The sequence below is a fragment of the Phodopus roborovskii genome, unplaced genomic scaffold (assembly GCF_943737965.1).
Source record: "Phodopus roborovskii unplaced genomic scaffold, PHOROB, whole genome shotgun sequence".
Lineage (NCBI taxonomy): Eukaryota > Metazoa > Chordata > Mammalia > Rodentia > Cricetidae > Phodopus > Phodopus roborovskii.
Window position 1 is genome coordinate 2,626,282 of NW_026126693.1, and position 12,467 is coordinate 2,638,748.

At 42.2% G+C, this 12,467-nt stretch overlaps 1 protein-coding gene across 1 annotated transcript in view; it reads left to right on the forward strand.

The window, feature by feature from the left end:
- The window catches only part of Magi2 (membrane associated guanylate kinase, WW and PDZ domain containing 2), a 1,383,694-nt gene extending 1,373,202 nt beyond the window's left edge, over nucleotides 1–10,492 (forward strand). The window contains exon 22 of the mRNA XM_051174837.1: nucleotides 8,653–10,492. Within this exon, the coding sequence (XP_051030794.1) occupies nucleotides 8,653–9,158 (506 nt within the window). The 3' untranslated portion in view covers nucleotides 9,159–10,492. The remainder of the gene's footprint in view (nucleotides 1–8,652) is intronic.
- Nucleotides 10,493–12,467: the final 1,975 nt, after the last annotated feature.

The following is a 12,467-nucleotide window of genomic DNA, read 5'->3' on the forward strand; positions in this document are numbered from 1 at the left end:
GCCTGTCTGTGATGTACTCTAGCGACTTCCAAATCAGGTACTCTTTTCTTCATTTAACATAATGCATCTGAGATCCATTGTGATCTGGGGTATTTGGCTAATTTGCCTCATTTCATAGCTGAATAATATCCCACTATGTTCATCCATTTACCAGTTGATGGATATCCGGGCTGTTGCATTGGCGGTAAAATTCACCATAAAAATATGTCACAATAAAATTCCACACAAAGGTTTTATGTGAGTATAAGTTTTTATCATACTGAGACAGATCAGTTGGATGATAAATAAATGTTCCACTATTTAGGAAACTGCCAAACTGCTTTTTAAATAGCTGTTCACTTCCACTTACAGCACAGGAAGGTTGAACTCCATGCTTTCAGTTACTGTTACTGTTGCTTAGTTCCAGCCATAATTTGGGGGAAAAGTGCTTCTCCTTAAAGTCCCAACTGTCACTCCCTACTGTGGTGAGATATTGTTTGTGATTTATTAAAGCTTGCCTGAGGATTCAGAAAGCAAAGTCAGCCACGAGCCAGAGAAGCCAGGCACACACCTTTAATCCCAGCAGCCAGGAGCTAGGAGGTGGTGGTACACACCTTTAACCCTAGGACTCAGGAGTAAGAACTAGGCGGGTCTCTGTGAGTCCAAGGCCACCCAGATCTACACAAGAGTGAATCAGTCTAAAAGAATTACAGCTCACACCTTTAATCCCAACATTAGGGAAATATATAAGACATAAGCAAGGTCTGAGAGAGGCAATCGTTTTCCGGCCACACCGTGGAGAAACAGCAGTTTGAGACTTGGTGAAGAGCTCGAGTGTGGAGCAGCCCTTTCAGCCTGAGGTAGTGGTGAGAGCTAGAGGCCTGCTGCTTTGCTTTTCTGAATCCCCAGCAAGCTTTAATAAATCATAAACAACATCATAAACAATGTATCACCACACTCTACTAATGGCACTGACCACTTTTCATGTGCTTATCTGCTACCCATCTTGGTAAAGGGTCAATTCGCACCTTTTCCTCACTTCAAAAAACTACGTTAGAACTATCAGTTTCAAAGCTAGTGCATGTATGTGTCAGCATTGTGGTCCACAGACCTCACTTCATTTAATCATCACAATCTGGAAGGGAAGGAAACTAGGTTTTACTTCATGTTGCTGGGAGAAACAGAGGCTGAGAATGGTGGTAAGGCTTGCTGAGTTCACACCACGAGACAGAACTGGAGCCAGAAGCAAGGCTGCCCAATTCATACTCTCCACAAGTTGCTGACTTAACTCTTCTCTACCTTCCCTATCATGTGGCCACTTTCCCAACTAACTCCCAACTCCAGAAAAACTGCCCCCTCCTGCTGGAGCCCACTCAGTGAATGCTTAGGGGAAACTATTAATGAAGCATCCCCTGACTTTTCTGCTACCTTGAAGATTTTTTTCTTTTTAAGTCAGAGTCTTTCTTTGTACTATATGCTGTCACAAAACTGGCTTCAAACTTGCTGCAATCTTTCTGCCTCAGCCTTCCAAGTGCTATAGCTCCAGGCATAAGATGTTCCACTAGGTGATTAGGGCTTTTTTTTTTTGTTGGTGGTATTGGCGGTTGTGGTCGTAGTGGGTTTGTCTGCCTGTCTGTCTGTCTGTCTTTGCATTTTAAGTAGCATTGGAAGACACTAATCTGTTCCTGAAGTGCTTTTGCTGTTTAGGGAGATTAGAATAGAGTCCATGTTTGGCCATGGGCTCTGGATCATAGAGTCATCTGTCCCATTCTCGCAAATTAGCTTAGTGGTCCTGGCAAATTTCCTAATTGATTTAAGCTCTAGTTCTCTAACCAGTGGGATAGGTGATAATAGCACTGTAGTTCTCAAAACTGCTGTGATGATTACAGGGTAACGTGCATGATGTCCCAAGTACAGCCTTTCTGCTCTGGGAGAGGTCAAGTGGTGCATACACTCATAGTTCCAATGTGAGTGTGAACAGGAAGCGCCAATAAGGAGGCTCAAACACTTTAAAAGTTACAGTGCTAGAACGAACACCCAGTTTACACACCCAGTAGTGAAGGCTGTAACACTAGCTCCCAAGTGGAAAGAGCACGTTAGAAAGAGTAGAAATACAACAGAATACTTAACTTGTTCAGAAAATATTAATACACATTTCCTATTTATATTTTGTTACAAAAAGTGATAGTTGAATGGATCCAGATTAACCTATATGGTTTGAACACCATCATTGCAAAGCACTTTTTTTTAACCAAGTGACATTGTATTGCTGACCTTAATTATACTTCTATTTTTCTCTACTATTCTAAATTATAAGCAAATGGATTCCAGTACAGCCACATCAGCATTTTCTAACTCTGGCTACCTGTAGAATTCCACAGGAAAAGAGTATAGCAAGAAGTAATACGAAACCCACACATCATTTTGCAGGACAATTAGAAACAAAAGAGCTTGCATGTCAAACTCAGTATTTCTAATATCTGACATGAGTATTTTCAACTCAGCCCTAGCCCAAGGAATGGCAGCAAAAGAAGCTTTAAATAAATAGCACTATTTCTGCTTCCAAAGATCTAAGTTTATCGTCTGTTGAATCCCGCCCATAATTCCAGCATTTTCACAGCTCAATGCTCCAACCCTAATGAATGTCTGAGCCCAGTGTTCAGATAAATGACATTTCAGAGTCTCCATTAGGAAAAGCAATAGATCTGCTTCTGACAGCCATTTCAGATAGAGTCTCTGTTCATCGCTCCAGAAGAACAGACAAGTCCCCATTTCTCAATAAGAACCAGAGATAGCAAAGGCGTCAAGCAGCAGTGTTTAATGCTCAGGAAGCCATTTGCTACCTACAGGCTGTGCAACCTTCAACAAGTTATTTAACCTTCATTTCTCAGTTTCCTTCTCTGTAGGATGTGATAGTTTGTATGTGTGCTGTGAGTTCTGTTCATGGTGTCTGGCTGCTCAGAGTGCCTCAAATAGTACTCTTATTGATGTTAGTAGTAGTACCAGACAGCAGAGATGCTGCTATTGCCTTGCTGAGCAAAAAGCCCCCTGAGCTAAAGGCATGTGCTGGCTCTGAGCTAGGCACCAAAGAAAAATGTAGGAACCCAGAAATTCAGAGGCTGGTCAACCATGAGGTCAAGCTGGACGCACCGAAGCTATCTATGGTGAAGTAGAAGTAGCTAACAGGCTCTCTTTATCCTACTACAGTGTCTGGGTCCCTTTTGAGAGTTCCCCCCACCTTAGTCCTCAGCAAATGTTACTATGAAGTCTTCCATGACTTGTAGTCAAGTACCCTAGCACTGAGATGTACCTCCTGCATTTTCCTTTTATTTGTATTGTGTGTTCTTCAGCTGTACATACAGATTTTTTTTACTCAAGATAAGAGCCATCTGGGAAAACAGATACTTGTTTACTACAACAAGCAGTGTATTTCTAGCAGACCAGATCTCATAAAATAAGATGTTGAAGCACAGTTCTTGTATAGGAGGTGTGTGTGTGTGTGTGTGTGTGTGTGTGTGTGTGTGTGTATCACAGGAAAGTTTTTGTGGAGTTGGTTCTCTCCTTTTATATAGTTTCCAAGCATCAAACTCAGCTCTCCAAGTGTACACAACAAACACCTTCCCCTGCCTAGCCTTCCTCAAACTCAGCTCTCCCTGCTTAGCCTTCTCAGCAGTCCAAGGAGATTTTTTAAGTCAACATATAAAGTAAAATTTAACTTTTTAATATTGCTGAACTCCTACAAGATACTTTAAGAGACCATATATTTTTTAATTCAAAAATAATCATTGTGCATAATCTGTGTTATATATAGAAGTATATACTTAGGCATTGACCAGTTTTATTCTAGAAGAGATTAAAAACTTGATAGAAATAAAAGTAGGAAGGGTAAGGCATGTGATCCTAATTTAAGAAGAGGACCTGCTTCTCTCTTAATGTAGTTTAAGAGATTTGGGATCTCCACAGCACAATGGTCAATGGCTGCAGGGAGGAAACCTTCCAAGCACTTGATAAGATTAATGAGGAGAGAATATCTGTAAAATTTCAAGGGAACTGGTTCGGCCCTTGCATCCAGAGCTTCTGTGTGCCCCTCTCCAAGATCAGCCACCAGGAAAGTGGAGAACTGTTCCCAGCATGCTCTCTGTTGCTTGCTTCCCTCTCCCTTCATCACTCTTCCCCCAGACCCATTTTCTCTGTGACATTGCCAATTCTCCACCATCTTCCCTCTCAAAACAGATACAAGTCACAGACACAAACTCAGTGTTGACAGATTATACTGAAAATGTGACTCTTTTGCCCTCAAGTGTTTCCTCAAGTAGGATTTGGTTTCAGGCCCTCTATTCTGTTTGTGGAACATATTTTCATTCCTTTATCAAATATTCATCAGGCACTTTTTTTTTTTTAATCAACCACTGTGCTGTTTTCTAAGTCCATTGTGATTAACAAGACCAATGTGGTCATCATCTTCATGAAACATACAACTCATATTTGAGACTGATGTCAATCAAGTATATGTATATACTTGTATATACATGTATATAAGTACTATGAGAATATAAAAAATGTAAAACCTGATGCTGTTGAGGAGCCATGTTTACTATGTCTTGGAGCTCTCTGAAGTAACATTCAGGAGCCCTGAAGGGTAGAGGAGAACCCTCCAGTGTGTACAGCTAGGAGGCCTTCTGCAGCAAGCAGGGCAGTTGACAAGAACATCCCCAAATGAGCTAACTGCCCTTGAAGACATGCACAAAGAAGAGCAATTTGAGTGTGTGTGTTGGGGAGGGGGTGAATGAAGTCGAGCTGTTGAACATGTCAGGACCCAGATCCTGCAGGCTAATTATTCTGAGTTTTAATCTAACAGTAGTGAAAATACACTGAAGATTTAAGCGAGAATTGACATGATCCCATGTGTTTATCAAAGATATTGTCACAGATGTTATATGGAGAAACCCTGGAGTTGCTCAAGCACGGAAACAAAGATGAGTAGCTTATGGCAATGGCTTAGGTGACAGGATTTCTGCAGCTTCTCTGTCTAAAACAATGTCCCTCTCTTAGTGCCTAAAACCAAACTGGTTTTCTCATGCCAAGCCAATCCCTTGCACAGACAGGTGGTGGTTCACCATTTACTGTACTTCTCTAAACAATGCTGAAATTGACTTTTAAAATTTAAAACTTCTGTAGTCTTCCCATGGGAATATGTCTACTTGTGGCCTCCTTTTAAATGTGATTGTTTTGATAATCCTTTATTGGCTACATCCTTCCAGGGACTGCCCCTTCCCTTGAATTACAGTGGTAAAAGAGTAGGTAAAGTTGCTAGAACCTGGGTGTACTTTGAGACAGGACTAAGAAAACAGATGCACTGGATTTGTGAGGTAAGCGAAAGGGACCCAGGGTGGCATCATATGACTATAGCTGTCTACCATGGTGAGATAATGAGGTGGGGTGCAGAATAGCTTGGAAGGGAAGGTTAACAGCTTTTTAGTTGAGGTATTGAAGAAGACTGTACATTATTTCAAAGAAAGATATTAAGAAGGCAGATGGATAAACCAGCATAGAGCCACCAGGTAGAACAGAGGTCAACAGGAACATTAGGAGCTTTCTATCAAAGACTAAAGCCCTAACGAGGTCATGGAAAAGAAGACTAGGATGTCGTGAAACTTTGAGTTCAGTTTGTTTATGGAAATACTTGTCTGTGTGGGAATGTGGCACATGAAGGTGGGTACACAGAGGTAGCCTCTGGATTTGACATAAAAGTACCATTGAGTTGGGTAGGGTAGGAGAGGAAACACTAATGAGGGCAATCTGGTTTTAGCCACTGTACCTGGGACATTGCTTGGACACAGCTGCTGCAGAAATCCCAGCAAGCCAGCTGTGACTGTTTTCAACTTTGTAGGATGCATCCTTGTTACATCTTCCTCAACCACTTAATAAATGTGCATGACCACATGCCCTACCCTGTCCCAAGCTTGTCATCACACACCTTAGCCTGTGCTGGGCCCATCATCGCACACCTTAGCCTGTTCCCAGATACAAGAAGGAAAGAATAGAGGAGGAAAACAAGAAAATATGGTCTAAAGGAATCAGGCCATGAAGTTAGAACAAATTACTAAATTTGAGAGATTATCTCATTGTACATCATGATGGCATCATGATGTCACGACTTTTAGAGTTTTAAAGATTAGGGAAGGAGTCTTCCTGTTCCCAACTAATCTTACCTGATGCAGTAGGAGTCAGGACAAGGCATATAGAAGGGCTGTCCACTGAGGTGCCACAAGCTCACGCCTGTGTGGGCACTGCATGCCCAGCACTGAACAATAGAACTCCTTTACTCAGAAATAAAAATGTACACACATATAGATTTCTACCTCTGAAATATTTTACTTTATACACGGTTAATTTTAATTTCTGATTAATATTCCTAATAGGTAGTAGATTAGAACACAAAATTCTCGGTTTCTCCTTTAGTTTTTAATCACTTATTAAAAAATATCTTGAAATAGTTTTCTAGTAAGAGCTGTATTTGTAGGTAAACCCATCTTTAGCTTACCATAAAGAGAATTACTGGAGATAGGAAAGAGTAGAAGGAAAAAGAACAAGGCTTTAGAAATGATTCCAGGCCAACAATGATAGCTGCTTACAAGTGTGAATTAATACTTTTCATGGTCTGAAGAGAACCCTCCTGTTCATTCCCACACATATGGTTGATAGATATTGAGGAACAAATGCTAGGTACTCTGGTTGGTGATGGCACCAGTCCCTTCACACTGGATGACCACTGAGACCTGTCTCACATGCTTTGTCTTATTTGCATGGCAATAGATTGGAACGATTTTCTGTCAGTAAAAAGGGCAAAGAAACCCAAAATGTTATTCTTGGGTGGCCATTCTATAATTTTGGTCAAGCTACTTAACCTTCTCTCTGCTTCAGCTCCTTCTTCAGGAAATGGTGTAAATAATGTCAGCCTTCTCCCTGTGTCTCAGAAGTAATTTAAAGCCAGCTAATTGACTCTGCCATACGTGATGTAATGGTGGGGAAAAGAGCTGTTAACATGCAAAATGCCTGGTCAGAAATGACTATTGCACAAACTACCCCAGGTCTTTTGAATGGTGTATTTAACTGCTTTAGGCAATATTTTCCTATACTGACAAGTTGCCACTTTCGATGGTATATTACTTTGATTTTTAACACTAGCCCACAGTAGGATATATTCCCATTTTCACTGAACACATCCACTAATTCCAGATTATTCCTAAGGTAACCAAGGATTCTTGGCTTATAATGTGAAAATATTCACAGACATCAGTTTATGATAACACTGTGCCCAGAATAACCTATTCAGATTTCACATCAAAGGTGAAACTTTTTAATTTGATATTTTAAAGGTGGCTGAAATTGTTGGGAAAACATCAGCTCCATTGTTCTCTTTTTCTCCTCATCTAAGTCACTATTAGACGTACTATATGGAAATTCTCAACTTTAAAACAAAGCAGACTCCTGGTGTACATGGACTAGATATACCCAAGAATCCTTCATCACCTCTGACTCCAGTTGCAGAGGCCAGAAATGGAATTAGACCCTTAAGGTTGATGGGGAGGGGGTCACTTAGCTACTAGTAGAGAAGGATCACCAGCTACCCAGAATTCAATATTAATGTGGCTTCCTTGTCCCCTGACTCATATATCAATTCCGTAGAGAAAATTAAATTCTAGAACAATATTACAAAACTTGAGGATTTTCAAAGGTCATGAGACATATTCCTCACAAATATCAAGGGTTTCTGTATTGAATTTCCTTGCTTTATTTTTGCCTTAGGGTAAAGAAATTCAAGGGTAATGTTATTGTTCGTGGTCGTAACTAACTCATCCTTGACTTCTCATACATCTGTTCCCTACTTGGCTTCCGACCAGTGTTTTGTTTATATCGTGTGTGTGTGTGTGTGTGTGTGTCAACACACACACACACACACACACACACACACACACTTTTTGGAAGTAAACATTTATGGTGAAGCTAGGCTTTCTAGAAACAGTCCCGTTTATCTTAGTCTACGAGCCATCCATTTTAAAACTACCAAAAAAGAAAAAGAAAAAAAAATCAAAGATAATGATTTTCTTTTTAAGGAAAGAGAACAATGATAGTTTTCAGATGAATCAATCTAAATCCCAAAACTATGAGGCAATAGCTGAGAATTATTACGCCTTGAGCGACACCTAATGGTTGAGAAAAATCAACATGGGCCTCTGACCCATGTTTCTTAAACCTTGGCCCTTAACCATCGTCCTCAGAATCCCTGGGTGCTGTTAGAAATGGGAAGAAGTACCTGGCCCCTTTACTGTCACGGGCCAGGGCCTCTGGGTAATGAATGTGTAGTTTCATAACCACTGTGAAGGTTGACAGCCATTGGTTTAAGTATAGTCAAGTCAGGGTCCGCGCTAGGCTTTACACCAAAGTTAGAGCAGACTGAGGGGATTAGGCCGGGGATGTGCCTTGAACCCTTGTGCACTGAAGGAGTGGGGGGAACAGACTCCCTGGGCGCGGCTGGCTGCCCTCTTGGCAGTGAGGGGTGCTGGGGGCCTTTGAGAGCAGCCGCCAGGCTGCCAGCCCACGCCTGTGGCGAGGGGGTTGCAGGAGCAGGGACGGGCGTGGCGCGCTCTAACGCTGTGCTTGTGTCCGCAGACGAACCCTACGCCTGGAGTGCTGCCGCTGCCGCCGCCCCAGGCCTGCCGGAAGTAGGCGTCTCCCTCGAAGACATCCTCTCTCCATTCTCTCCATCACATCCAGCCCCACCCTCCGACCCTTCCCACCAGATAGGCCCAGACCCAACTTGGGATATCCAAAGGGAACACGACGTTAGGAAACCAAAGGAGCTTGCGGCCGGCGGCCAGAAGAAGCAGCGCCTGGGGGAGCAGAGGGAGCGCTCGGCGAGCCCGCAGCAGAGCAGCGTGCGCCCGAGGCTGGAGGAGGTGCCCGGCGGCCAGGGGAGGCCCGAGGCCGGCAGGCCCGCCTCGGAGGCGGCCGACGGGAAGGGCCCCGGGGCCGCGGGCGCGCGCTCGGGGTCCCGCCCCGCGCCACGACCCACGGCGGGCGGCCCGGCGCGCAAGGCGGTGGCGCCGGGGCCCTGGAAGGTGCCGGGCTCCGACAAGCTGCCGGGCGCCCTGCAGCCCGGAGCCGCGGGCAGATGAGGGGCCCCCAGCTGCCTCCACGCAGGCCGCTCTTCCCGGGTTCCGTCTCAAGGCGCTTTAATTTATTTTCACTGTCACACGCATAGATCCACACGAGGCGCCGAGGCCTGGGAGCATCGGCGTGCGACGCGCGTGGGCGGCACGGCAGGATGTGCGCGCAGACCTGAACTGATCCTAAAGCCCCCGGTTCCATGGTGGGAGCTTTGGCAGCTATGGAAGAACCAAAATCACGCAACCATCACAGAGAGACAGTGCAGTGTAGCTTTAGTCTTAAAAGAGAGAAAAAAAGTAACCCCCACTGCATGAAGGTTCCGGATGTCATCCAAACTTTATATCAAGAAACTGGACAAGTTCAGAGCAATCACAAACTGGAATATCGCCTTAAAAATTCAAACTGCACGGAGCAAGCGGAAACTGAAACAAGATTATATCTTTTAATTGACCTAAAGTGTTGTAAATAAATCGTTCTTGACATATCTAGACAGGGGTTAAAGGGTTTCTTTGAAACATTCAGAACTGTTCGCCCATGACATTTCCATGGCTCACCCTCGGCATCCACCATCGGTATTAGCACCGTTCCCTGCCTAATGCAGGATGAGTTAGAAACCTAGTGAATTTATTGGTGTGATACCGTTTTTTACTGCCATTTCTGTGATCAAGTCATATGTCTGTACATTTTCAGTGGTAGGGAAAAAAAAGGTTTTAAAAATTGTGTCCTAGGGAACAGTTTGCCGTAAGTCAGAATTTTGCAGGTTAGCTCGTAGATCTTAATTGGTTTTCCTCTAAAATATGAGTTCTATAATCAAAAGACCATAATCTGTTTAATCGAGATTGGCAACGCTGCGGTTCCTTCCTGAGAAGGCTGTCCTGTTGTGCCGGGAGCAGAGAGATAGGTAGCTGCTTTGTTAGCAAAGTTCTGTTTTACCTATTTTATTGTCTTATTTTAAAACTTCTTCATTACTTCATTTGCACTTTGACAAAGTATTTGTCCTATATTTCTCAAATTAGAATGAATCTCTAATATTAAAAACATTATGATAACTAATTTATTTTCATTAAAGAACACGAGGCCTTTGGCATTCCTTTCTGTTTACCTTTCCTTGTTTGGTGTCCCTTTTGTTTCCATTTGGTTTGCTTCTGCCTTGTATAACATTTTTTATTGCACTAACAATCTACAGGTGCCCCTTTATGTTCCCTGGTTACCATCACAGGTCAATGACTGACCCTGCAGTAAAACTGTAAAACATTAGCTTCAGTCAGTTATCAATTGGTACTTACTGTAGCCATGCATATTAAAAGGCAAAATGTCTAAAGGCAGTTTGTCATGAATATGCTTTATATAAGTGAGGCTTCAGGCCCTTCAGTCTGCCCCTCTCACAAGTTCCAAAGCAAGTAAGACTCCTTGCCCCTCTGCACTTGTAATCAAATAAGTAAAAGAGGAAGTCAAGTCATTCACACCTGGTCACATGTAAAAGCTGTCCCAAGTGAGTTTTTCCCTCTCTTTATAACCTGGGTACTACCCAGTTTAAGTCCCATCAGACATAGGGATAATTGTCTGACAAGCCAATTTGGTAGAAAGCCTCCTATGAAGGGTCTTGCAGCTTGTAAAAGTAATTTCCAAAATGAAACACATTCACCATAGACAAAAGCACAAACACATGTAGTGATTTATACTTTTGGTTTGACGTCAATTTGTCTTTCTCCCCTGGACTAGAAATCCAGTATAGTTTGCCATTAATTTATTGAATCTGGTTTTGGACAATGCTTCTGTAGTGTAGCTGCACGTCCTGGTACTGTATCCTCTGACCTTTATTTTCCATGTTACAAAAGGAAAAAAAAAAGTTGAGATTACGCTTGCATAAACTCTAATTTGCACAGTTCACAGCTACTAGTGCAGTAATTGCTTTATGCGGCTGTAATCCATAACCTGTGAAGACAGCACATCATCTAAATCTCATTCCAAATAATACTTCTGTGTAGTGTTAGCTGTGAATTTACCCTGTACAGCTGTATCTCTATAAATATAATTCCATGTATTAATAGTCACAGAAAGACTGTAAGTGAGCAACTATTTTTATGAAACGCACCACAATGGATAAATTAACTTTTACAGAAATCTTGTTTACTGTATGATATTCTAAAACACTGTCAAATAAAATATATATCCAAAAACGTTTTCTTTTTCCAACTACATAAACTGTGTGTTAATTTGAATTCAGTAAGGACCAGAGGTCATTTTTTATTATTTGTTTGTTTGTTTAGGCTTTTCAAGACATGTTTTCTATGTTGTCCTGGAACCAACTCTGTAGAACAGGCTGGCCTCCAACTCAGAGATATGCCTGCCTCTGCCTCCCAAGTGCTAGGATTAAAAGTGGGTGCTACCACTATTCCCCCCCCCATTTATTTTATTTTGGTTTTTTGTTTTGTTTGTTTCTGGTTTTGTTTTGTTTTTCTTTTAATCTTTTTGAAGTTTCATTTTCCCCTAGATATCTGAAGTGTAAGTTTAATGCCCCCAAAGAAAGCAAACTTTGAGACATCAATATGGATGTGGTGGCAATAGGTGGAAAAGACCTTTGACTGAAGTAGTCCAAGAGAATCCAGGTAGCACAAGTGTCCGGCTTCTGTCACGTAAGACTTGGCAATTGATCCTGCAGCTTGCTACATTGATCCCTTAAATTCTTTTACAGAAGAGAAAAAAAGAAAAGAAAACAAAGACAGTGTCAATCATCACAAGTCATCACATTGTTTCCTTTTAATCCTCTATTCATGCCCAAGCCAGCATATACAGTAGTAGTGTTTAGGTCCAATAGCAGTGGCTGATTAAAGGTTTTACCTTGCATGAGAAGGCAAGTTCTGCATGGGGATTGGTCATGGGGTTAGGGATCCAGGGGAACAGTTCTCAGCGACTGCTGCCAGGACTTTGCTTAGTTACATAGGTAGGAGACCTAAGATTCTAAAGCTGTCACACATCACTTTCAGAAAAGAGGGGAAGGTAGTATGAAATCAAACACAGAGTTAAAGTGGTTACAAAAAAAAAAAAAAAAAAAAAAAGCAAAACACCCTGCAAAGCTTGTGATAGGATAATAGGAGAATGTTCCACTGTTTGCAGAAGGATATATGAAACAATGTAGTTACCAAAATGTAGTATAAACACTAATAATACATAGTGATTACCAGTTTTTAAAATAATGTAGATACAAATCAGAGCCCAGAGGGTTATGTTGAGAGGATAGGCTGGAGGCAAAAACTTGAGAGAGCAACAGGCCCAGCCCGTAGAGGGTGAGAGAGAGCAACAGGTCCAGCAGGCAG